At 44.2% G+C, this 26,772-nt stretch overlaps 2 protein-coding genes and 1 non-coding gene across 3 annotated transcripts in view; 2 read left to right on the top strand and 1 right to left on the bottom strand.

Annotated features, from left to right (window-relative positions):
- LOC139415256 (serine palmitoyltransferase 2-like) overlaps nucleotides 1-3,948 on the top strand; it is a 29,403-nt gene extending 25,455 nt beyond the window's left edge. The window contains exon 12 of the mRNA XM_071163220.1: nucleotides 1,034-3,948. Coding sequence (XP_071019321.1) covers nucleotides 1,034-1,186 — 153 coding nt within the window. The 3' untranslated portion in view covers nucleotides 1,187-3,948. The remainder of the gene's footprint in view (nucleotides 1-1,033) is intronic.
- A 969-nt stretch (nucleotides 3,949-4,917) lies between these two features.
- Nucleotides 4,918-17,236, top strand: LOC139415631 (isthmin-2-like). The gene is made up of 6 exons (XM_071163745.1): nucleotides 4,918-5,355; nucleotides 8,644-8,898; nucleotides 11,943-12,264; nucleotides 14,830-14,967; nucleotides 15,179-15,247; nucleotides 15,379-17,236. The coding sequence occupies exons 1-6, from the start codon at nucleotides 5,014-5,016 to the stop codon at nucleotides 15,894-15,896; spliced, it is 1,644 nt and encodes a 547-aa protein (XP_071019846.1). The 5' UTR covers nucleotides 4,918-5,013; the 3' UTR covers nucleotides 15,897-17,236.
- A 9,259-nt stretch (nucleotides 17,237-26,495) lies between these two features.
- Nucleotides 26,496-26,567, bottom strand: trnat-ugu (transfer RNA threonine (anticodon UGU)). The gene has a single exon. It is a non-coding gene; the product is annotated as a tRNA-Thr (tRNA).
- Between the last annotated feature and the right edge of the window lie 205 nt (nucleotides 26,568-26,772).

The raw sequence follows: 26,772 nt of genomic DNA, 5'->3' as shown, positions 1-26,772 counted from the left end.
AATTCCTCCACATCTCTTCGTCTCCTCAAAGTAGTTACAGTGACTTGACTGACTGTCTCCCAGCAGTGAGTCAGTCATGTCTGGCTTCTGACTGTCTGGGCTGATGTGCTGCAGGCATGGAGGACAGGAAAGGCATTTCAATACACGCTTTATTAGAGGGGCGGGGGTGTGAGAGAACACCTGGGTTCAGCAAGTGTTTGTTTTCTTCAAATACTTAAGCTGAGCTCGCCTGGCGCAACAGAAACAACAAAATCATCCCATAAGTGCTAACCCCACCCATCTGGCAATCCCAGGGAGGCTCAATTATGTGTTCAAAGTATTTGGAAGAACACAAATACTATTTGAACTCTGGTGTGGGAGTCTTGGAAGGAAGACCGCGCAGTGCCATAACTATGGTGGAGCAGCAATCTCAGATTTAGTTTTCATTGGGCATGTGCGTTGTCTGTCCAAGGACAGTCATTTATCTTTTGGAAGAGCATGTCAACACTGTTTTTAATGCTCCATTTTTAAAGCACATCAGCTTCACTTTGTTAAAATGCATGAAGCCACTTTTTTTCTTCTTTGGAAATCTCTTCTCCCTCTTTACTCAAAGTTCAGAGAAGGTGTTGTAAAAAAGAGAAAATCAAGGAAGGTAAATTGTTTCCAGGTGGGTTGCGGACCGATGGTATCGCAACACAGAAAGTCTCTTGTGGAAAGTGGTGTAGGCCAATTTATTTTGATTTTTTTGTGCTCAGTTGTGTTTTAGTTTTACGCAAGTAGACTCTGTTTTTCTTCACTAACAATTTCGTCAGGTGAATGTCATGGTTCAGCAACCCTCACGATGGTGTAAGAAGCACACCTCTCCCCATTCAGTCTCTATGATCAGCAGGAAATACTCATGGTCCTTAATACTCACAATATGCTGCTGTTGTGAGCTACTCAACCCTCCCCTCTTTCCTCAGTATAGAATCCCACTTCTGACTCCATGTGTAGTAAACATAAGGTCTCCTGTTGTTATCTCTCCTTTCTTCTCTCCCCCCCCCCCCCCCCCCAGGCATTGGAGGCCATCAGTGAGGTTGGGGATGTGTTGCAGCTGAAGTACTCCAGACATCATGATTTCCCCTCGTCCCTGGATCCATGGTCCTCTGCGGAGAGTCTGCTCCTGGAGCCCAGCCACGTCAAGCCTCCTTGTCATATAACTAACTGAACCAGCTACACCAGGCATACTTGCACCGTTGTTTGTTTTTGCACTTACCTGGTGCACCGGCTCTAAATCAGTCCCTGACTAAAGAATGAAAATGTAGAAGTGGAACTTAGGGGATTTGAGTATCTCTTGACCTACACTGCAGTGGGGTAGGGATAAAAAAAAAAAGTCACCAAGGTCCTATCGTGTGTGTTCGTTTCGAAGTGTGTAAGCCCCTATCGTTGTCTTAATGTATCTTAACTTATTGTGAATTCATTTTTTTGTGTTGGACCTAAATGTTGAATCTTATTTCTGTGTTCCAACTGCATTATGGGGGCTTCTAGTGCAATAATAACAAGATGGGGAGGAAGAGTAGAACAAGACATGGATTTCTATTGCCATTAAAATATACAGTTTGTTTGGTTGTACCAATGGAGTTAACGAATCAGAGAAATGGAATCCCTAGAACCGCGATCTACATTTTGTTCTAGGGATTATATTTCTAGGATAACAGCAGAAGTTATAATGCAAGAAAGAAGTAAATAAATAATATATAGCATTCATGACTAATAGGGCAACATATAGGCTTCATATCAAATGAGGTACACCGTCAAGTGTAGCTTATTATTGAACTTTCCACTCTGATCGGTGTGTTAGGCTTTAATATTGTCACGGGGGTTCTTTCCCTGACCAATGTTGACATTATCTGCTGTTTACACAGTAAATGAACAGGTAAAATCTCAATGTCTTGGACCTATTATCAGAGCTAATCCTCTCTCGCTCTCTCTCTCTGTGTGTAAGCTACATATTTCACCAGTTTAGAAGAATAGGGTAAGAACCCTTTTGAAGAGCTGCCATGTTGTGAATATTTCATATATATATATTACAGCTTTTTTTTCTATCATTCTTCAGCCTTTAATATTTAGTGTTTATGCCTGCACTCGAATGACTTAAGCCCAAATGTCTTAAGCATGTCTATACGCTCTAGCGTATTTAACATGTCTATCGCTGAAGAGTCTTTAATATTTCTATAAGCTTGATAAGAGCCATGTCGTGTGAAGTGTTTCTCTTGGGGTTGGTATCATGGACACCGATTTTTAGGCTAGTCCTGGACTGAAAAACGATTTGAATGGAGATTCTTGGCTTAACCTGTGTCCGGGAAACTGACCGTTACCGAAGAACCACGTGGTTTGAGTCTCTAACTGTATATCTTCTAAGTGCTTATCTTAATAACCAGCGTTGATGTCTTCGTAAACTATGACACGCTGGTCATAATATGACCCACCTGTTTATCTGTATGTATGAAGATGATGCATAGTAGCCATGCTTCTCTGATGTACAGATATGTCCTTATTTGGTAAAACTTCCTATTGATACCTTCTTCACAGTGCATTATAAGTGCATTTATAGTGCCTTATGAGCTATATATAATGCACGACATAGACATACAGGAAGTGTTACGCCTTTATTTATTACAAATGTCCTATTTTTTTTCAATCTGCTCTATTTTGCGGAAGATGTTTCTAATATAATGTCTCTGTGGCAGCTCTAAATGAAGACACCTAAAGGGTTCTTTGGTTATTTCTGTATAATCCTTTTTTTGGTTCCAGGTAGAACCCTTTTTTGGGGGGGGGGTTCCAGAACCTTTAACCAAAAGGTTCTTTTGAGGGTTCTTTGTTGGGTGAAATAGTTCTGCCTGGAAGCAAAACGGTTCTACAGGGACAGCAAAATAAACCTTTTAGGAAGACTTTTGATGGAGTATGTCTTAATGACAGACGGACCACATCTTCAGTGCTAGTACTACTGACAGGCATTGGTAACATACAGATGATGTAGCCTCACTGAAATGACAGGCTTTACGGCTGGCTATCTGACGCTTGGTTTAAACAAAGCATCTTTTCCCGCCAGCGGTCTCTCACAATGATTCTTCTCTAATATGGCATTCCAGAATTGGCTGATTTGTGTTTTAATTTGAGTTTGTTTTGTTTAAATGTTATGTTTGACTTTCCTTGGCGCAATTTATGGGTCAGTTCAAGTATAATATTGTCTTTAGTCAAATATCCAGTTTGTAGTGTGTGTGAGTGTACATAATTTTTATTTGTATTGGAAGTAGAAATATGTGGAAGAGAGCTGCGGTTAGCACTGTGATCATTCCACTACTACAAACTCCTTATTACACTATGGCTGAGATTTTAAAGTGTCTATAATTTGTCCAGACGTAACATTTTAAACTTGCTACTTTTCTGTTGTGTTTAGTTAAATCTGGGTGGGCCCATGTAGTCTGTCTTCATTCCAAATGGCACCATATTCCGTATAGTGCACTACTCTTGACCAGAGCCCTTGTCAAAATGGCGCACTATCTAGGGAATAGGGTGCTATTTGGGATGACCCTCTGTATCCTGTTCCCATCTCCTTTCTATTGAGGCATGATGTGATTGCTGACATCCAGTAACATGACCATTTATCTCAGGAAGGCTGTTTAGATTTCAATAACACTATAAACATATGTGATGAATCATTATCTAACTCAAAGTAAATGTTTTTTTAATTAAAAGATTCAAAAGCCCTTTGATGTAACATTACATCGTTTAACTTGCAATGGAAAGAGAGATGTGATCTGACCTACTCTGTAAATGCATATACACCTGTATGTTATCAGTAGGCTTTTACTCTTGGCAAGTTCAATGTTTGGAGAGAAACCACTTGATGGGGTTCTTGAAGCTATGGTTTGTGTTGACTGCTGTTGGAAACAGTGCTGAGATTAAATCCATTTTTGTTTGTGTCAAGCTCTTGGTTAGATTTGTCTTCTACAAAGGTCTATCTGCATACAATGTGTAACATAATCTATCGGGAAGACTTTACACAATGAATAGCATTAAATGACTTCCAACTTTCTATCTTAAAGAAAGCATATGGTTTATCCTGTTTATATAAAAGTGCACACGCAGCAAAGAGCGGTAGGGAGAGAGTGGACACACAAGCCGACCTCTGAAATATATTCATATAGTTAAATAGGTGAATAACTGGGGCCAATATCGGCATGTAAAACTGTATCTGTTACTGGAGAGTGACGCCTCTTGCCGTGAAGTTTGCATTGACGCACCATATTTTTACATGAAGGGTAGTGTGAAAGTAGACCTATGATCAGCGCCTTTGCTCAGGGGGAATGTTTTCTTGACGTGTGACACCTAATGTGCCTAATGAAGGTGTTGGCTCCCCGGTAATCCATTTAATCCAGTCTACAAAGTCACTTATCTCCTCTTCCATTATGCGCGTGCCAATTATCAGTCGTTTCTGTGTCCCGGTCACATCTCCAAAGGGCTCTCTCCCTCTCTATTTGGATAACTAGATCCGCGAGACACCCCCTCTTAAGCATCACCCCTCTCTTCAACAGTGTAGAAGGTGTGAAGACGTGCGTATCCGAACCAGTGCGACTCAGACACTGATTGATTTGGACAAACCTGCGTTGTAGATAATCGACTGACTTCAATTGGATAATGGATTAACGCGTCAGAGATAACGCAAACAGGCTATTCTCAACTCCAGATGTCAATGTATTGGAAGAAAACACTCACCCATCCATAAGGAAGTGTACCCAACTATTTTAACCTAGTTGAATAAACCGTTCACCGGTGCGCACTGAGAGAGTGCGTGGTTGTGTGTGTCTTTTGTACTTATAGCCCAAGTTGGTCTGGTTAAATGGGGAGGCTTGAAGAACCTAGACATTGACCTAGACGCAACATATAGGCAGGCAGGCAGGCAGACAGTGAAAGGAGAAATCAGTCGCTTTGAGAGTCTGAGTGGTCAGAGTTGCGTCGAAGTGCGGCAGAGGGATATGGATTGTGCGTCGGATGCCATCGGACATCAGCGCGCATCTCTATCAAGAGGAAGACTCTAAAGCTGTTGCTGCTGGTCGAATAGGTGACCTGCTCGTAAGGAAACAAGTTCTGGAAAAGAGAAGCTCGGATGAGGACAGAAAACAACGTTTCTCTCGCTACGTAAAGAATATACAAGTTAGGGATAGATTGGGGACTTCAAATTACTTGTTAGTTGTCACTTCAATGGAGAAAATGATTCAAGTCGGAGGGAGATGTCTGACAATATTGATGATCTTTTTAGTACTTTTCGTTGGATTGGTGATGGGCTTTCCCACCAAACAGCACAACAAACTGCATAACGGCGTGTCTTTGGAGGTAGGCACATTTATTTTCTTGATTATTTTCATCTACAAAGATTTGTCCAATTCCGTGCAATGCGTTCCAAATGTAACGAGTGAAATGTGATGCAAATTGTATTTAAATTAATTGCGCATATGTAAATGTAAATTTAATGACTACAATATTTGAATATATTACACACATGTCTACGTGCAAATTACAGTATGAGTTATTTTGATGCCATTATGCCAATTATTTATTTAAGTCAAATTAATTGTGATAACTTAATTAGTTTCCAGAAAATAACTACTGCTCTCCTGCCAAAAACATTCTGCATTATCATTCACATCATTCAAATGTTTACTTGATAGCAAACCATAATCACCAGCATCACAGACTGACTTACAATGCTGTGCACTCATAGCAGACTGTCATTGCCCATTCCCTGTTCATGAACCAAAGGAAACTTGTTTCAATGAAGCTCTAGGGCCTTGGGGCAAAGTGTTGTTCTGTGTTTCTCCATGTATAGTAAGGTATCTGAGCATCCAGAGAAGGTCAGCCTGAGCTAAGCAGCATAGCATTACACAGCAGCTACAATACATTCAAAGGCTGTATTCCCTTTGAACACATACCTAGCTCACATCTGTAACCGGATCCAATAGGGGTATTTGTGCCGCTCATGGACGTGTGTGTATAGAGGGCTTGAAGGTCACCGTGAACAGAATCAGATGTACGAATGAAAGAAAGGTGCAAACAGACAGATTCCAGATCTGTGTTATGAAGTCGTTCCTTTGTACTTTCTCTCCCCTGGCTCTCCTCCAGTGGGTGCCCTATTGATGTCCCGATGCCCATGGCCTATAACTGATGGATGATTCATGTCAGTTGGAAGTCAAACAGCTAGGGAGAGAGGAACTGAGAGGGAGGGAGTGAGAGACAGAGAGGAAGAGTGTGACTGGTGGTGCTGAATGCGCGTTTTGGGCACCAGCGAGTATGACCCTATGTCACCTTTCTTGGTGACCTGTTAGATGCCAGTGTAAGTGGATAGAGGAGGGGCTGGTTTGTACAGTAGAGGAATGAGAGGCACAATAACAAGGGCTTACATAACCAAGTGGGTTAAAAGGAACCCTCAGCAGCTCTCTCTCTCGCACTGGAATAAGGTCAGAGGTCAGGCTGGTTGATTGTTTATGTTGGCTCTTTACTGAGTTAATGTGGAATTTCCTGTTTTTGGTTTCCCCCTCATCATGGGGGGCAGAGGAGGGGTGTGAAGTGTGCATGGCCTCATTCCCAAATATTGAGACCTGTTTGCTTTATTTATCTGTTCGGTTTCACCCCCCTCCCCTCCTTTCCTCTCTCCCTCTTTCAAGCGCTTGCACTTGTTTTTTCTTTTTTGTTTTCCACATTTTCAAAGAGGCGATCAAAGGACCCCATAGTTTATTGTTCTTCTGTAATGGTTAGAAAATGGCCAAGTGCAGAGGCCTTTGATATCTGTGGACACATAAATCAGGCCTGCCTGCCACACCACCCGCCCGCCCACCCGCCTGCCTGCCTGCCTGCCTGCCCGCCTGCCTCTCCTCTGCTTCATCATCCATACAGTACTGTACATCCACCTCCCCTCCTTTCCTCTTCTGTCCCCGCTGAATGTGTGTCACCACCGACTACTAGGCCGGCCGGCCTAAATGGCTCCAGTGTCCCCCCAGCCACCCCCTACAAAGGACACTAAGCTTTGTTTCATGACGGAAGAGGAATTTAATGGTAATTCCTTTGTTGTGTGTCGGAAAGGCCAGGGCTCCCACTGCTGCACATCCATAGTGGCTCGTAAAGACAGACCGCATACCATCAACCAATAGGCCTTTGATCATCAGGGGAGTCCCTCTGCAGAGAGAGAGAGAGGAGAGAGAGAGAGGAGGAGGAGACTGAATACAGAATCCAGATGTGTAAAAAAGACAAGATGAGGAAGGTGTGAAAATATGTGGCCCTTCATGATTCCAATCTTAAAGTCTTGTCGGTGTATATCTTTGTGTGTCAGGAGTATCTCATATGAGCTCCTTTAACTAGATCTAACTTCTGACAATACTTCTCTAGTCAGACCATGATACAAGTGGTAGAAACCATGCATTGAATATCTTTTAATGCTAAGCCTCAGAGGGACCTGCCTAGACCCCAGGGGAAGCCTTTCTGATCCCCCTCTGCCTCTCTCTCTTCTTCAGAATCCTCTGTTTACTCTTTCTCATTCCCCTTTCTCTCTCCCCATCTTCCTCTCCCGTCCTCATGCTGTTTGACAGGGGTTACCTCTAAATGGTGGCCATGTGTTCTCATGGTTGGATCTGATCTGATGGACTTTTTTTTATGGGACAATTGCAGCCACTGAAAAAGTATGGTCTGTTTTCGGCCCCATAACCACAATTGCTCAACCGTTTTGTCACGGCTCCAGATTTTTTTTCCCCCTCATTGTTTTAAATGGCACCACATTTTCGACCGCAAACTGGCACGGCTCCAGACACTGAGGCCCCGTCAGATGTTTGGGCTATTTATTTATAGATGCTGGCTGAATTAAAAGCTTAGAGTAGTGGAAGTTACCCTTAGATCAGCTCACCCTCCCTAAATTCGAACTTTAACTGTAAGAGTGGAGAAACGTCAAACTGATCTTAGCTCAGAATTAGGGGAGAACTTCATCCTACTCTCTGATGAGCTTCAATTTAGAAAAAGACATTGACAGGTGTCTGATGGTTGGAATCTGACTGAGGAGGACCCCTACAAGTTGTGTCTGTGTATAGCGGGTAGCTGTGTGGCGGCACGGCAGGTTGAGACACACAAGGCCAGCCTGCCCACCGTCCCAGGGGTCCCAGGGGTCCCACGACTCCGAGGCTCTCTCATTAAAACTAGAGAATCTGGCACAGTCTCCTCTTTGTCAAAGGCCTGTATGCCAGGGCTTTGGCTGCTGTGGGAAAAAAGAGAAATAGATGGACTAGGATGGGTTGGTTGGTAGGTTGGTTTGTTGGTTGGTTGGTTGGTTGGTTGGTTTGTTGGTTGGTTGGTTTGTTGCCCTCATGGTTTTCAGAACGGTCTAACAGCATGGACAGTGGAAACATGATAGTAACATGGTGGAAATGTTATAGGGGGTTGACAATGAAATCCCCAATGTTTTTAAGCTTTCATATAACAACCTGCTAAATTAAACTAGCAAGTTTAACCTATGTGGCTTTAAACCAGCCAGTAGCAAATGTACTTACTGTGTGTTATTCATTTCATCCAAGTCTTTAGAATGGTCCAGTCCACTGTGTTTCATCATGATGCTTAATTGAGGTCTCCTATCTTTTTACTTAGGCTCGTGCTCAGTCGCCCGCCAGTGGGGTCCATCGTGGACCGGAGGCTCTGGAGCAGCAGAACCAGGTCCAGAGCCTCCTCCCCCCTGACACGGAGCACCGCCACAAGAGGAGGTGGTCTCACTCTCAGCATCGCTCCGTGGGGGTTCTGCCCCAGCCTGAGCCGGAGGAGGAGATGAAACCCTTCGTTCTGGACCTCAAGAACTTCCCCGAGCTCGCCAATGCAGACATCAGCTCTCAGAACCCCAACATCCAGGTGAGTGGTGATGATTATTGATTGGATATTTGAAAAAAATTCTCACTCTCAGAGATTTCTTTACAGAGATCTCTTTGCATTGTAGGGCGGGAAACTCATCCTATACCAATGTGTGGCAGAGTGCCCACTTGGTTAGGCAGTATAGAGATCTGTTACCTTCATTCATTTCTATTGTGTTGATTTTCTCTGTGGCATGATGAGTGGGATATTTCATAACATTTCAGAAGAAGGACAACTCAGCTCCACATCACATAAATCTACCTGCTTCATTCCTCCCATTTCCTGTGATTTCTCAAGCGATTAGCCTCAATGTCTTCAGCATTCCCTTCCGTTCAACTCATCTTAATCTCACAGTAATTGGTTACATCTTCTGGTTGATTCCAGGATGTGGTTCGCTGGAGCTGCATGTAATGACCTCATGCTGGCTCTGCCCTCTACTGGGGATGGAAGTCCCTCACTATAGCCCCCCAGTTGCCTGGTCCTGACATTCTCTACTATGTAGACTGTGGCCCAAATACCACCCTATTCCCTGGGGCTCAAAAGTAGTGCACTATATAGAGAACTAGGCTGCCAATTGGAGCTTTAACATACAGGATGAGTCTTACAGTAGTCACCCATCAGTCTAGTAAGTAGTCACCTACCAGTCTAATGAGTAGTCACCCACCAGTCTAATGAGGAGTCACCTACCAGTCTAGTGAGTAGTCACCTACCAGTCTAATGAGGAGTCACCTACCAGTCTAATGAGGAGTCACCCACCAGTCTAATGAGTAGTCACCCACCAGTCTAATGAGGAGTCACCTACCAGTCTAATGAGGAGTCACCTACCAGTCTAATGAGGAGTCACCTACCAGTCTAATGAGGAGTCACCCACCAGTCTAATGAGGAGTCACCTACCAGTCTAATGAGGAGTCACCTACCAGTCTAATGAGGAGTCACCTACCAGTCTAATGAGGAGTCACCTACCAGTCTAATGAGGAGTCACCCACCAGTCTAATGAGGAGTCACCCACCAGTCTAATGAGGAGTCACCTACCAGTGTAATGAGGAGTCACCTACCAGTGTAATGAGGAGTCACCTACCAGTCTAATGAGGAGTCACCAACAGTCTAATGAGGAGTCACCTACCAGTCTAATGAGGAGTCACCTACCAGTCTAATGAGAAGTCACCTACCAGTCTAATGAGTAGTCACCTACCAGTCTAACGAGTAGTCACCTACCAGTCTAACGAGTAGTCACCTACCAGTCTAACGAGTAGTCACCTACCAGTCTAACGAGTAGTCACCTACCAGTCTAATGAGGAGTCACCTACCAGTCTAATGAGGAGTCACCTACCAGTCTAATGAGGAGTCACCTACCAGTCTAACGAGTAGTCGCCTACCAGTCTGAGGAGTCACCCACCAGTCTAATGAGGAGTCACCTACCAGTCTAATGAGTAGTCACCCACCAGTCTAATGAGGAGTCACCTACCAGTCTAATGAGGAGTCACCTACCAGTCTAATGAGGAGTCACCTACCAGTCTAATGAGGAGTCACCTACCAGTCTAATGAGTAGTCACCTACCAGTCTAACGAGTAGTCACCTACCAGTCTAACGAGTAGTCACCTACCAGTCTAATGAGGAGTCACCTACTAATCTAATGAGTAGTCACCTACCAGTCTAATGAGTAGTCATCTACCAGTCTAACGAGGAGTCACCTACCAGTCTGAGGAGTCCCCACCAGTCTAATGAGTAGTCACGTACCAGTCTAATGAGTAGTCACCCACCAGTCTAATGAGGAGTCACCCACCAGTCTAATGAGGAGTCACCTACCAGTCTAATGAGTAGTCACCCACCAGTCTAATGAGTAGTCACCCACCAGTCTAATGAGGAGTCACCTACCAGTCTAATGAGTAGTCACCCACCAGTCTAATGAGGAGTCACCTACCAGTCTAATGAGGAGTCACCTACCAGTCTAATGAGGAGTCACCTACCAGTCTAATGAGGAGTCACCCACCAGTCTAATGAGGAGTCACCCACCAGTCTAATGAGGAGTCACCTACCAGTCTAATGAGGAGTCACCTACCAGTCTAATGAGGAGTCACCTACCAGTCTAATGAGGAGTCACCCACCAGTCTAATGAGGAGTCACCCACCAGTCTAATGAGGAGTCACCTACCAGTCTAACGAGTAGTCACCTACCAGTCTAACGAGTAGTCACCTACCAGTCTAACGAGTAGTCACCTACCAGTCTAACGAGTAGTCACCTACCAGTCTAATGAGGAGTCACCTACCAGTCTAACGAGTAGTCACCTACCAGTCTAACGAGGAGTCACCTACCAGTCTAATGAGTAGTCACCTACCAGTCTAACGAGTTGTCGCCTACCAGTCTGAGGAGTCACCCACCAGTCTAATGAGGAGTCACCTACCAGTCTAATGAGTAGTCACCCACCAGTCTAATGAGGAGTCACCTACCAGTCTAATGAGGAGTCACCTACCAGTCTAATGAGTAGTCACCTACCAGTCTAATGAGTAGTCATCTACCAGTCTAACGAGGAGTCACCTACCAGTCTGAGGAGTCCCCACCAGTCTAATGAGGAGTCACCTACCAGTCTAATGAGGAGTCACCTACCAGTCTAATGAGGAGTCACCTACCAGTCTAATGAGGAGTTAAAATCCTAACAAATGCTCAGGAAGTAGGATCATCTGATTGAGTGCTCAATGCATATCTCGTTTCTGCCTGGCCAAGCCAGAGCTATAAATTAGGCAGGTCAGTTTCCCTGGTACTTCTGGAGGTTGGGATTATTTCCGAGGAGTCTGCTCAGTCATATCTTGGTTTCATTGTGGCTTTCGAATACACCCGCTTTATATAATTTAAAGAGCTTGTCTTTTTTTTATTTTGTTTTTTTATTTTTTTATACATAAAAGTAGGTCTTTGTACAGACTTTGTGTGCACGAATACACCAGAGTGTGTAGAGGTTGCCAGTTTAGCATGCGCAGACCTTTGATACCAAGCTTGCACATTTTGTAATAACATTTACTAACACCCTCTTTCCTCTCAACCTGTCCCAGGTGACCATTGAGGTGGTGGATGACCCTAACATAGAAGTGGAGATGGATCTGGTAACGGACAAGGACTGGATCCCTCCTTCCTCCCCTTCCACTGTAGACTGGCTGGGCGGTAAGAAGCTGTTCTGGCCCCTGTTCTGGGGCTACACAGATGCTGACTCCAGTGAGGATGGAACTGGCCGCTCAGGGCTGGAGGAGACTGAAGAGGAGGAGGAGGACGATTACCTGTTGGAGTATGGTAGTGAGGAGCCCCTCCCAAGTGGAGTGGGGGGAGACTGGGACAGTCGCTGGAACGAGGGTTGGGACGCCACTCATAGCTACTATGGTGAGGCTTCTTGTCTTCGCTAAGACTGAGTTTACACAGGCAGCCAAATTCTGATCTTTTGCCAATAATAGTTTTTTTTGACCAATCAGATCAGATCTTTTGCCAATAATTGGGGAAAAGAACAGAATTGGGGTGCCTGTGTAAACTCCTAAGTGGCACAGTGTCTGTCTAGATGTCACACCAGCCATCTTAGTTAACACCTAACTTGGGATCACTTTGAGTACAGTAGAGTCAACATTTCTCTACATGCCAGTAGCAACTGATAATCTAGGCAATCATTTTGGCTTCCATGCAACGGTTCTGGACCCAAGTCTTTCCAAAAATCGTTCTAATTGGAAAAACTTTCATCTTTGATCCACTGGTCTTTGGCATGCCTGTCTGAGACTAGTTGATAAAATGGCATCCAAAAGTTGAGGATGTTTTGAAATGGTGGGAGAGAAAGAGAAACAAAGAGATTTATAGGAAGTTAATGTAGAAAAGTGGTACAATATAGACAGATAGAACACAGAATTGAGAGAGATAGAGAGACCGAAGTATTGACTGAGCATGCGAGCAAGAGAGCTCTCCACTCTGCGAGCACTCGACCGTCAGGCCCATTGTGGAGCCCAAGCCTTTGAAGTGGACACTGGGTCCCAGCTCGCAGCTCACTGTGGAGGCCTGCTGTCTTTTGAAGATGGGCCCGATGCACTCGCTAATGGCAGCGTGAGCCTGTTCCCCCTGACAGACAAAACAGCTCACTGCTTGTGAACAATTAGAGGGCAGATTGGGAAGAGGGGATGACAGGGGCCATTCGGCTGGGTCTTTCATCCCCCCTCCGGGACCCCAGGCCCCCAGACCCTGGCTCAGCCCTCTGCCCTGGGCCCTAGGCGGCAAGGCCTTTTGAGACAGTTCAAGAATTCGGGGGCTTTCAGGGCTGTGCAGAACATTTACTCCTCTATTGTTTTTTGTTTCTCTTAATTCTCCTCAGTCTGTTTTCTCCTTCTGCATGGTGGGAAAAGAGCAGCATGCCTTCTGGTTGCACAGGCAGATAGCTTTATTCAGCCCCGCAGAGCAGAGCCAATGAAAAGAGAAGGGAAGAGTATGGATGTGGAAACTATAAAGGAATGGAAAAGACAGTGGGATGGGAGAATCCAGCCTAGGAGGATAGGCAGAGAGGGGTTACAACTTCGTAGTTTGATGAATGTTTACGTTGATAGTGCACAGGCAGAGGAGCTCCCTGTTTAATTCTAAGTCACTCATTTTAGCCAGTGTGCCCTTTGCCTCTACCCTTCAGATCAGACAAAGGGATTGATTTCAGACAAAAGAGACGGACTGTTAACTCTGGCAATTGCTCTTAACCTCAAACCTCAATGAACCAAAACACAGTACATTCCGATAACATAGTCAGTTGAACAATTTCACTGAGTATAGGATGTGTATGCGCATGTGCATCTGGCTTGAACGTTGCTAAATGAGGTGTATGTTGGTTAGGAACAAGGCGACCATGTCTATTAAGTGGTCATATATAAAATAAGATTCTAGTGAATATAAAGTATGTATGCCAGACTAGCGTAATGTAACGTTGGGGCTTCCCTTCTGTAATTAAAACGCTCCTGTACTGAGAAGAGTCTATTCCTGTGTTCTGGCCACATGGTGAGCTGGCAGCGCCACAAAGGCCCAAGCTGCACCACCAACAAAGCTGCCATTTCTGCGCCCACCTCATCTTGTCTGTAATCGAGGGCGGACATGTTTTCGGTATCATTAACACCAGACTCAAACCTCTCAGAAGCAGATGGAGAACTTCAGCCTCATTGCGGAGACTTGTCTCTAATTTGGCAGAGTCTACATTACAGGACTATGGGGCTGGGAGAAGGTTAGACCCGAGGAAAATTATACTGTTGCCTGAGATAGAAAACTTATATACAGGGCTTGTTATGGCTTAGCTATAATAGCAAATATTAACATTTAGTCCATAGATTTTTTTTGCAGATAATATTATTTTAGAAAAACTGCTAATTAAGGGGTCTTTGAGAGGGAAACGCTACTCCTGTGTAAGAGTCTACAGTATGTTCCGACTTATACTTCGGTTCAGGAAAGGCATCTAAACCTAATCTAGCATTCTTTCCCAGCAGCATTATTTACTATGCAGAGTTTCCTTCGTGCCCACTCCTAATCAATCCTTTCAAGTTGTTGTTTTCCTTTTCCGTGATAGCTTGTTAAATGTATGTGGTGAACAAACCAAATGCTTTTAATGGGAGTTCTACACAGTTACGGAACCTAGTTAGGGAACCCTACAGCTGGGAGAGGAATTCAACTCTCTCTGATTAGAGAGTGAGCATTAGGGGGATTCTAGGGGTGTGTAGTTGTGGTTCCTACACATCCGTTATGGAAGGCGTGAGATACTAGCTTACTGTGACCAGACAGAAGTTTTGCTAGATAAACCAAAGGTGAAACAAAGACAAGTATTAGTCTGTTCCCGGGCTAATGAGTTACAGTTACCCCACAACATGGAAACCACTATGTAAATCCAAATCCTTATCATTAATGAGTTTTTCAGTTTTGCTGTCTTGTCTTCCCCCCGTACAGAGGAGGGGACGGAGGAGTGGAGTGCCTGGTCTCTGTGCTCAGTCACCTGTGGTCATGGAGAGAGGAAGAGGACACGGTCCTGTGGTTACAGCTGCACCCTGACAGAGGCCACCAAATGTGACATGGAGCCTTGTCCAGGTGAACTTCACACACAACGTTTATTCTAGATTCCGGTCACCAACTCCTAGTCCTGAGCCACAGGATGTACAGGCTTTTGCTCCAGCCCAGCACTTACACACCCAATCCAGCTAATTTAAGTTAGTTGGTCGACTAGTCGATTAGCTGAATCATCTGTGAATGTGAGCTAGAGACGTGATCTAACTAAATGGTACCGTTCCTGTCTCTGCAGACGCTGTCAACACAGTGGCTGAACCTTTCCCCTTCGCGATGGAGAACGGCACTGAACCGTTTGGCACAGGTATGTCGAATCAATGTACACTTAGAAAATGGTTAAGCAAATAGGTTAGTCAAACTAGCAAACATGGGCAGTTAGAATGCACCTACTAATCAAATTACATCTAACATGGTCTCTCTCTCCTCTCCCTCTAGATGTGGACACATGTGAGAAGTGGCTGAACTGTAAGAGCGACTTCCTCCAGAGATACCTCAACCAGGTCCTTTCAGAACTACCCAGCTGCCCCTGTGCCTACCCCTCGGCCGCCGCCTACACCGTGGTCAGCGCTTTCGACGAGGGACACGACCGGACCTTCCGTTGGCATGACGCCAGTGGCCCTAAAGAACGCCTGGACATCTACAAACCCTCTGCAAGGACTTGCATCCGCTCGGCCCTCTCCAGCGATGTCGCTACGCTCGGCGCCCAGCACTGTTGCTACGACGACCGTGGCTGTCTGATCACACGGGGTAAGGGTGCAGGAACGCCCAACCTGATCAGCACGGATTTCTCCCCGGAGCTCCACTTCAAGGTGGACGTGCTTCCCTGGATCCTGTGTAAAGGGGACTGGAGCCGCTTCCACGCGGTACGGCCGCCCAACAACGGCCTAGTCTGCCCGGAGAACCCCCACCATGACGTGTTCATGAACGAGCTGGAGGAGGCCCGGGAATACTGAGAACACACACAGCAGCCAAAACTACACTAACCAGAATTCACCCGTACAGTGGGGCCCAATCCTAACTTGAGAAGGGAGCGCTTGTAGGACTGTTTTGCATATAAGGAGGTATGGCGGTTGCAAGGTTGAGGTGCAAGTTGATTTCAAGTTAGGATTTGGCACATTAAACACCCTGTGACCAGACCCAACAGAACAGAACTGAACTTCATTGAACTGAACAACAACTAAAAAGACGCAGTCCTGTCAATGCTTGCCGACGTGTTTCGCATCCAGCATGGTACCAAGCTCTCTGTCTCTCTCTCTCGCTGTCTGTCCATGACATTGTCGTCTAGCCTGTTGGTGGCTTGTTGTAGGTGTTGTGGCTCTGTGTGACTGACAAAAGCAACATAAACATCCCAAATGTACTTCCTGATTTGATTTTGCTGTGTGAGATGTTTGATACTGTAGTAAGTCTTGTTTTGAAAAGGGGATTGTGGAATGTGTCATGCCCAACACATGAATATAGTCATAACTATGCTGCTATGAGAAGATGAAGTTAAATAGGTACTGGAGGGGGATATATGATTGAACAAACATGAATTTGCTGAAAGGTTATTCTTAAAAAATATAATCTAAAGCTGAGGAGAGAATTTGGTCTAAAGAAAGAAGTTTACAAGCACGAACAACCACACCCAGCACCTCATGCTCATTCTTGATAACATGCCAACAGAACAACTTCTTAGAAGCTTGGAGGTGGAGACAGTCTTCTGGTCTGGACTGAACTTCTCATCCTCTGAAGCTTGGAGGTGGAGACAGTCTTCTGGTCTGGACTGAACTTCTCGTCCTCTGTTTCAACAATGACAGTTTGAGAACCTTCAATCATGGATGTTTCTACAGTTTTCTCAGGGGGACTCATATTGTTAGAGATTATAGCCCATATGTACCTCAACAGTGGAGCAGCATTGGGAACCACTACTTCAGAGTGCACTTCAGAGTGCACTTCGGACTGTACTTCAGAGCGCACATTAAAGATGAGAATGGTACCTGTTACGGAAACGAAAAAGTTGGATCTACAGTGTAAATGGATGAAGAGCGGATAAATACAGTATTAATTCAGATAAAGTTATGAAATGATGCTCTTTGTGCGGTTTTTGGCAAGCCATTTTTTCTGTCAATGTAATTAAAGTTGAATAGCTGTTCTATTCCATTGCGATATGTTGCATTGTTTTTGCAAAGACTTCATAGGAGTGGGAACTGTTGGCTTGAAGTCTTAACATTTATGCTCCAAACCTCTTTCAGGAATTCAGTTTTTTTTTTTATGTGTGCAAACATGCATTACATTTTGAAATCACATGTTGTTGTTTTTTTAAAGGAAGGCACTTTATTTAAGGTATATATATATATATATATATATACAAACGATGGCATGTATGAAAATCAAATGTTTATATGTTATAATGTTATAATTGTGAAAGGGTAACTTGCCAGAAATGCTGCATTGTCCATTTGTAAAGTATATTATCATGTGAGTTTCTGTTTAAAAGCATGGTTGATATTTTGTGATTTCTTAAACTAGTATAACTATACTCATAGAAAAAAGGTGCTATCTAGAACCTAAAAGGGTTCTTCAGCTGTCCCCTTAGGAGAACTCTCAGAATAACCCTTGTTTGTTCCAGGTAGAATCCTTTTGGTTCCAAGTTGAACGGTTTTGGGTTCCATATAGAACCTTTTCAACAGAGGGTTCTACATGGAACCCAAAATGGTTCTACCTGGAACAAAAAAGGGTTTTACCTGGAGCCAAAAAGGGTTGTCCTATGGGGACAGCTGAAGAACCCTTTTGTAACCTTTTGTCTAAGAGTGTACCATATTGTCTTGTACAGTATTTATTGTCCGTTTTTTTAAGTCTGCTAAAGCTTTGAAATGACTCTACTAAAACCCACATGGTGCACTACTAGGGTTGCAAAATTCACAACATTCACTTTCCCAAAATACCCAGGTAAAGAAAATCCTGGCTGGAATATTTGTGGAATCAGCAGGGCATAACCTGCGAGGGAATCATCCAACCTGGAGTTCTTCAACTGGGATTTCTGGAAAACTCCTGAAATTGTTTCGGGAAAGGTTCTGGAATCTTTAAAACCTACTTCGGACTGAGACACTCTGACTCCACGGTGACGTCAGAAGGGAAACGACCTGCCTCACATGATATGACCACTCCAACAGCAACTCCATCAAGTGTCTGTATCGTTTTATCATTTTATTGTACTTCTGTGCTATGAAAATACGTTGTGACAAATACAATGAGGAATATAAAGACGTTTGCATTGATTGTCTGGCTCATAATTGTCCTTGTTCTGTCCTTCTGTATACTATCAGATGTCTTTGAAATCTGCGTAGTTTCTCTGTGTAGTTGACTTCCTCATCATACACAAAGCCACAACTCATCTACTAGATTTCAAAACACAGTAAAGCATAGGGAAAGTTGGCCGCAAATCTTTCTTTCTAGAGGTGCTTAAGTTTACTGATGTTTTGGCCCTGAACTTTTAACGGCCCTGTGTTTTACTCAGTAGTATCACTTCCAAATTGAACGTTTTCACAAGAACCTGATCCGTGGAGCAGGCCCCCTCTCTCTCCCAGGGTCTCAGGCAGGCAGAGGAGAAGAGAACCTGATCCGTGGAGCAGGCCCCCTCTCTCTCCCAGGGTCTCAGGCAGGCAGAGGAGAAGAGAAGCTGATCCGTGGAGCAGGCCCCCTCTCTCTCCCAGGGTCTCAGGCAGGCAGAGGAGAAGAGAAGCTGATCCGTGGAGCATGCCCCCTCTCTCTCCCAGGGTCTCAGGCAGGCAGAGGAGAAGAGAACCTGATCCGTGGAGCATGCCCTCTCTCTCTCCCAGGGTCTCAGGCAGGCAGAGGAGAAGAGAAGCTGATCCGTGGAGCATGCCCCCTCTCTCTCCCAGGGTCTCAGGCAGGCAGAGGAGAAGAGAAGCTGACTGCGTTTCGATGTCTTTGTTTTTCCACTTGCTGTGCCTTAACCAGGGTCGTCCAGGCATGGCCTGCTGACTGATCTTACAAGGCTGAACCCCAGCCTCCGCATGTGTGGAGCAATCTGCTTTCACTTGGAGACCAAACGGCCTGAAACGTTATACATTTTAGGACAGGCAGAATGTTTTGTTTTTTAACATCTTGGTTATTCTCGGAGCGAGCTCCTCTATGTTCTGTTGGCTGCAAACAAAAAGGCAGGATCAAAGAGGCTTTTGTCTGTCGTTGTTGATTTTGTCAGTAAGTGGGGGATTGGAGAATGATTGAGTAGACCATTGAGGTGAGTTCTATTCTCCACCTCCAAATCCTGAACTTGAGCTGCAAGACACGAAGCAACATTGGCTCATAAATGCATCTTTATTATGTAGTTCAATGATCCTCTTCGGAAACAAAATGAAGCGTTAGTTCTGTGCCACGTTAGTCGTGACTATTGACTCTATACTGACATGATGAGAAGCAGAGTTGAACTTTGCACCCTGATTCAATCACATATGGATGAAGAGTGCTCGGACTGGTTACGTTATTATATTACCGTAGTGAAACACCGTGCATCAACAGAATCACACTCAATTTGCTTCGTCGACTGTGTTCTCCAGATGGCATCAATTTGTTTTCAAAGTCCCAACCCAGATTTTGGAGAAGCCGGAGTTAATAACGGAACGAACGCTTCTTAGACCAAAACATGATGACCTATTAATTACTATAGAAATCACAGTAACCTCGTTCTCTTTCTTATTGACACAAGGAAGTATCAAGTGCAGGTATGAAAATGTGGTTTCACTTGTTATAGGGTGAGGAAGGCACATCACATCCGTATTGATTGTTGATTCTATAACTCACAGATGGCATCATAGACAACAATCTCATCTGTTTTCTGGGTTGTTCTCGGTTCTCTAATCTGTACATAATCATGTCTGTCCGTAACTCCGTATACTCTTACAGGGGGGTTAAATAATGGAGATTCAGAGGTCAGGGCAGTGCAGATCCATAGGCGTATCATTCCTTCTCTAAAGGAAGGTACAGTCTTGAACTTTCTGTTACGTCTACTTTTTTGTCTGTCTAGTGTACCTCAAGTATACATTATTTATTTTTTTAACCATTTTTAGATTCTCTTCATTCCTATAGGTCCTCACCATAATTCATAGCATAGCATTTTTTCAAGCCTCTCTGTCACCTGTAAGAAACGAGAACACCAGAGGAACACTGATACTTCTAGAACGGAACATTAGGTTGCTCATGGGTCAGGGTGGCAATTGAGTCTATACTGTATTGAAATATGTATAATTAAAAGCAGGAAAAGCGTAAAGAAGAAACACCAGTGTTGGTTTGCTCATTCACACAAATGGAGGACTGGTTAATAAGGAGTTGATGGTGTGTGTGTGTGTGTGTGTGTGTGTGTGTGTGTGTGTGTGTGTGTGTGTGTGTGTGTGTGTGTGTGTGTGTGTGTGTGTGTGTGTGTGTGTGTGTGTGTGTGTGCGTGTGTGTGTGTGTGTGTGTGCTACAGTTATATTGTTCCAAGTTTCTAAATTCAATCAGTCAACTTTAATTTATAAAGCCCTTTCTATGGCAGCAGTTGTCACAAAGTGTATTACAGATACCTAACGTAAAACCCTAAACAGAAAGTAATGCAGAGGCAGAAGAAGCACAGTGGCTAGGAAAAACACCATAGAAACCTAGAAAGAAACCTAGAGAGGAACCAGTCCCTTTCCGGCTGTACCCAAAATTGGTATGTGAAAGTTTGCACACATAAATGCAGTATGTGAAGATTTGTATGTATTTGAGCTGCCGGTAGAATCGTTTAACTATAAAGACATAGCGTTTTACAGTTAGTTCTAGTTCTAGGTTGACTAAAGATGAGCTGTCTGTGGAATGCGTCCAGACAGATGCTGACCACGTTTGTTCTCTGAATAATAGATAAATATCCACAGATGTGAAGACAGAACAGAGAAGAAGACATGGCTTCAAATACTCTTTGAAATCATTTCAAATACTTGATCTGTGCTTGACTGAGGTTGCCTGGTTTAATGGACCAATAGAATAGTCCCAAGTGTAATCCCTGCCCATCTGGTGCTCTAGGCAGGCTAAAACAAACGCACAACGTATTTGAACGATTTTGAATAGTATTTGAACCCAGGTCTACAGAGAAGGAGAAAGAAAATGCTCAAGGAAAGAGCATAAAAAGGATTGGAGACATTTTTGGGACTGACTAAAAATGTTATCTGAAATCTTGAATCATGCAAGAAAGAGGTGTTTTTCAATGAGCTGCATATATTTGCTCAACTCAACATGAGCGCCACACGCACATCATCTCACGGCATGGTTCTATCATTTCCACATTTCACCAAAAAACAGATGTTCATAACAGAACTAGACATTCGTTTATGGATCTTGAGTTCAGAATACACAATTCACTATGCAGTTGCTGTACACTGTAATGCAATCTTACAATACCACGCGTGATAAATCCTTGTGAAGCAAAGGGTGGACGAAGAATAAGGGGGAATAGAAAAGGCTACTAGTAAAAGCGAAGTTACAGTAGGTGAGGCATCGGAGAGGAAGCTGTGCAGATGGATGACGTGAAAGTATATGGATGCAGTCTTAGTCATGGCTGGCCAGGCCCAGAGCCAGGACTTGGTGGTTACGCTCCTGTTAACTCTGCTAGGCTGACAGGAATATGAGATTTCCTCAGCATGTTAAGTGCACCGCAGTGGACCAGGACCGGCATATAGTGGACTAAGTTCTCCACCACTACACTCCCTATATCCCCAACAGAATCCCCAACCCCCAACACACACTGTGGCCCGCCTATATGAGAGTAGTACACAGGCCACACATGCACACACACTTAGACACAAATACGGATCAATTACTAGAACTGACGCCATTGGAGACTGTCATACAGAAGTGATCTACTCCAGCTAATATGTAACCCCAGGAGACCTGTAAACATCTGTGTGCCTCTGAGGCGGTCACATGCTTTCTTTCTTGTGAGCAGTGATTTATGATTTACATGCATTTAACAAACAAACATAGCAACGCACACAGTCAATCAAAGGTACACAGAAAGACAGGAAACAGGGGTTGTTTTTTTAAATAAAAATGGTTCACATCCCTTTTAACCTGCATGTTGTTAGAATGTTGTAGTTGAGTATGTGTGAGGTCTCTCTTGTGGTCACATTTCCAACAGACAAAGTTGGTAGATGATTGCACATGGTCTCTGATCCAATGTACCATCTCCTGCCATTGTGCTCTTGGGCAAGGCACTTAACCCCCCACAATTGCTCTCCATCCAGGGGCACTGCACTGCTGCTGATCCTGTGCCTCTCAACGTGTGTCCTTTCTAACCAATGGATAATACAGTTGTATTCTATTCCATGTATTCTATGAGTTCTGGAGAAGTTGGTAAAGCAATTGTGGTTGACATTGACATACCTACATAGTGGCATTACTTCCTACAGTGGCGTGATTCCAATACATTGTTTGAGCAATTTTCAGCACGATGATCCCAATAGAGGACCGCAATATCCTCCTTTAAAAAGTCCCCCAAAAAAGGACCAACAAATTCCTCTGTGGAATCAGACTCCAGAAACGTTTATTTTGATGCTGTTTTCCAGGAGGATTAATACATTTTCTCTCTCTGTGTCTCTCTCTCTTTAGTGTTATCTGCTGTGTCTCTCTCTTTCTCTCTGTATCTCTTCCGCTCTCTCCCCGCCTCTCTCTGTCGGCTGTTAACGTAACCACAAGACGAGCCAAGACAATACCCTGCAACATGATGAGCCTCAGCCTTGCCTAGAGAAGAGAAGCCAGCCTAGTGATACTACTGGGACGGCAGTGAGCCAGCCATAACAATAACAACATTGAACAGCCTCCGGTGCTTACAGCCTTACACTGAGCCAAGGACCAGTTCAAAAATATGATTGCTCCTTTTTTCCCCTCTGTGAATAAAGAAAGCGGAGTACCACTGACGTTATTGGGAACAATATGTACAGGTGTGAAGTTGGCATAGAGGAGAATGAGATGTAGTAGTTCAAGGTGAAGTATAACCTACATACTGCCTGAGTTAATTTTGGATTTCATTTGATCTACCCAGTAGCCTGTATGTCGGGTATGGCCGATAACGTATCATTGATACATCAACACACAAACAGTTCTTCAGAGAGGGGAAATCTACAATCTATGGGAGGTTGTAAAAGATTGATAAAACATGAATAAATATGGTAATAACTCATTGGTTAATCTCATCCACCAGCCAGCTCACTCAATTGAGCCTGGGGACAAGGCTACTGATTGATTGAAATTGTGTGATTGAGAAATTGACCTTAGATCTGGGAGCAGCTTCATCCTATTCCTTAACTCGGTGGTTCTCAACCTTTTTTGGTTACTGTACCACCAAGTACATTTGAAGTACCCCTGAAGTACCCCCTCATGTGCAATTTAGCAGTAGGCCTATGGTCTAATGAGTCTTCTCAAGTACCCCCTGTGGATAGGCCAAGTACCCCCCAGGGTACGGTTGAGAATCAATGCCTTAACTAACCTATGTAAGTGAGGCAGTGCAAAGGCCCTCAGCATGACACTAGGAAGGAAGGATCTTCAAAACCTAACATAGAGTGACCCCTGCTGTTGGACATACCTCAATACATCGCTGACTCATGGGCTGCATCTCAATAGTCTAGATAGGCATCCTCTGTTGGACATACCTCAATACATCACTGACTCATGGGCTGCATCTCAATAGTCTAGTGAGGTGTCCTCTGTTGGACATACCTCAATGCATCACTGAGTCATGGGCTGCATCTCAATAGTCTAGTGAGGCGCCCTCTGTTGGACATACCTCAATGCATCACTGAGCCATGGGCTGCATCTCAATAGTCTAGTGAGGCGTCCTCTGTTGGACATACCTCAATGCATCACTGAGCCATGGGCTGCATCTCAATAGTCTAGTGAGGCGTCCTCTGTTGGACATACCTCAATGCATCACTGAGCCATGGGCTGCATCTCAATAGTCTAGTGAGGCGTCCTCTGTTGGACATACCTCAATGCATCACTGAGTCATGGGCTGCATCTCAATAGTCTAGTGAGGCGTCCTCTGTTGGACATACCTCAATGCATCACTGAGCCATGGGCTGCATCTCAATAGTCTAGTGAGGCGTCCTCTGTTGGACATACCTCAATGCATCACTGAGCCATGGGCTGCATCTCAATAGTCTAGTGAGGCGCCCTCTGTTGGACATACCTCAATGCATCACTGAGCCATGGGCTGCATCTCAATAGTCTAGTGAGGCGTCCTCTGTTGGACATACCTCAATGCATCACTGAGCCATGGGCTGCATCTCAATAGTCTAGTGAGGCGTCCTCTGTTGGACATACCTCAATGCATCACTGAGCCATGGGCTGCATCTCAATAGTCTAGTGAGGCGTCCTCTGTTGGACATACCTCAATGCATCACTGAGCCATGGGCTGCATCTCAATAGTCTAGTGAGGCGCCCTCTGTTGGACATACCTCAATGCATCACTGAGCCATGGGCTGCATCTCAATAGTCTAGTGAGGCGTCCTCTGTTGGACATACCTCAATGCATCACTGAGTCATGGGCTGTATCTTTTTTATTATTATGATTTATTTTTTAATTGAACTTTTATTTAACTCGGCAAGTCCGTTAAGAACAAATTCTTGTTTACAATGACAGCCAACCCCAGCCAAACCCTAACCTGGACGACGCTGGTTAGGGTTTGCGCCGCCCTATGGGACTCCCAATCACGGCCGGTTGTGATACAGCCTGGAATTGAACCAAGGTCTGTAGTGATGCCTCTAGCACTGAGATGCAGTGCCTTAGATGCAGTGCCACTCGGGAGCATCTCAATAGTCTAGAGAGGATTCCTCCTCTCCTCTCCTTTATTAATAGTGATCTGAACTGAAAACACTGCGCTTCTTTTTCACCTGAATTGACTGTTCTGCCTGGTGTGTGGCTGACAAATTAAAAGAGTTCATCCTAAGCAAGGATGATAATTCTATTTCCATGACCAATCATGACTTGTCGTAGGTAGGCTACAGGTTTTATTATGAAACAGAGAGCCTCTCTTGTGGAACAATGACTTTCTTAATCTGGTGCGCGAAGACATTAGAAGTGATCAACTTCATTCCCTTGAAGAATCACAAACAGCAAGAACTCTCCTGATATCCTGTCGAAATAAATCATGACCATGAAACGTCATGTTTAGCCAACAGATCCATAGTCATCCACTGTCTGTGCCCCTGCCTCTCTTCTCCCCACAACCACACATTGAGACAGCACTTCATAATGCATTCAACAAGGAGATATAAACATAGTCAGAGGAACGTACAGAACTATTCAACCTTCACATTGACAATGTTCATGTGCATCACTGCTTCCTCCTCCACAGTGAATTGCTATTTTGAATTCACTTTTGAACTCACTTTGATATCAGTTGACTCCCACAAATGACTCCCACAATTACCCCATCATCAGGGTGTAATTGTATTTCTAAGGGATGCCCGCTCTGCTCTGCAACCGAGAGGGATAGGTGTTCTTAGGCAGTGAAGTGTGGGATTAGTTAGCTCTACATACACCCTTCTACGCCTGGCTATCATAACAATGCTCCTATTTTGAGCCAAAGAAGGAATTCCTTGCCTCTTCATTGGAGCAGATGAGATTTCAACGCAATGTATGGGCAGAGAAAAGATACCCACACACACCTCTGCGCGCGCGCAAACACACACACACACACACACACGCACACCCACACGCCTAACTGTGGATGAGAGGATATGGAGGTCTAACTCAATGAGAAGTTCAGAGACATGGAACATTATAATTCACCTCTCTTAACACTCTATTAGAGGGAAATGCATGAGCAGATTTTTACAATGCAACAAGTGCATGTCACGTATCTATGACACATCAGTTAAGCCTAGGTTATATTTGAGCACCCAGTACATTCACATGAGTCATACTCTCTTCTCTCAATTGATTAAGCTGGAAGTTGGAACAAAGCTTTTAAAAGGCCTTTTTTTTTATCAGTAGTGCAGTTTTGTGTCTCCTTGGAGCTCCTCTGAACTCCTCTCACAAAAGACTCAAAACTGCATCATTTCTATCTCTGTGACCTGTTATTACCGTCTTATATACATGTCATAGCATACATAGGGCTACACACATGTTATTATTGCACCATAATAAAGCACTCGCTTGCTTTTAGTCAACTAAAATGTTTACTAAATCTTCTTCACTACCATGTGAAAATTATGATAGCTATACTCATCCATACACTTGCATATTGACCCAATTCAAACAATGGATACATTGTTTATAAACTTTTGACTGGCCTATAGTAACATCATAGCTGAACAGAGAAGACATTTCACACTTGGCTGAGTATAAACAATGTGAGCATCATAAAAATCTAAGTATCATTCTTACACTTGCAATTCAGTCCACACGTGTCTAAAACGACATCCATCTAAAATGACACCCAAAGTGAGTGCAAAATACATCAGATAAATGCCATTGTAATTTTATTGGTTATCTTCTGCAAGAACTCAGCGACCGTGTGAGGGAGATTCTTTTTTATTTTAGGCTCCAGCGAGGATCGAACTGGCGACCCCCGGTTTACAAGACCAGTGCTCTGCCACTGAGCTATAGAGCCGGTTTGAGCAAAGGAGAAACGACATTGGTAGACAAAACAACTGACAACTCTGAAATCTCCGAATTCCGAGCATTCAAGGCAACTGGAGACTCGGAAAAAAGACGAGCTCAGAGTCGGAAAAATATTTTGTACGACCAAATATCAAATCGTAAACTTTCCGACATGAAGATCACTGACGTAATGATTTGACCTCGTTTTAATCCGA

This window comes from Oncorhynchus clarkii, chromosome 8 (genome assembly GCF_045791955.1).
Source record: "Oncorhynchus clarkii lewisi isolate Uvic-CL-2024 chromosome 8, UVic_Ocla_1.0, whole genome shotgun sequence".
Taxonomy (NCBI): domain Eukaryota; kingdom Metazoa; phylum Chordata; class Actinopteri; order Salmoniformes; family Salmonidae; genus Oncorhynchus; species Oncorhynchus clarkii.
This window is presented reverse-complemented; position numbering and strand designations above follow the sequence as displayed.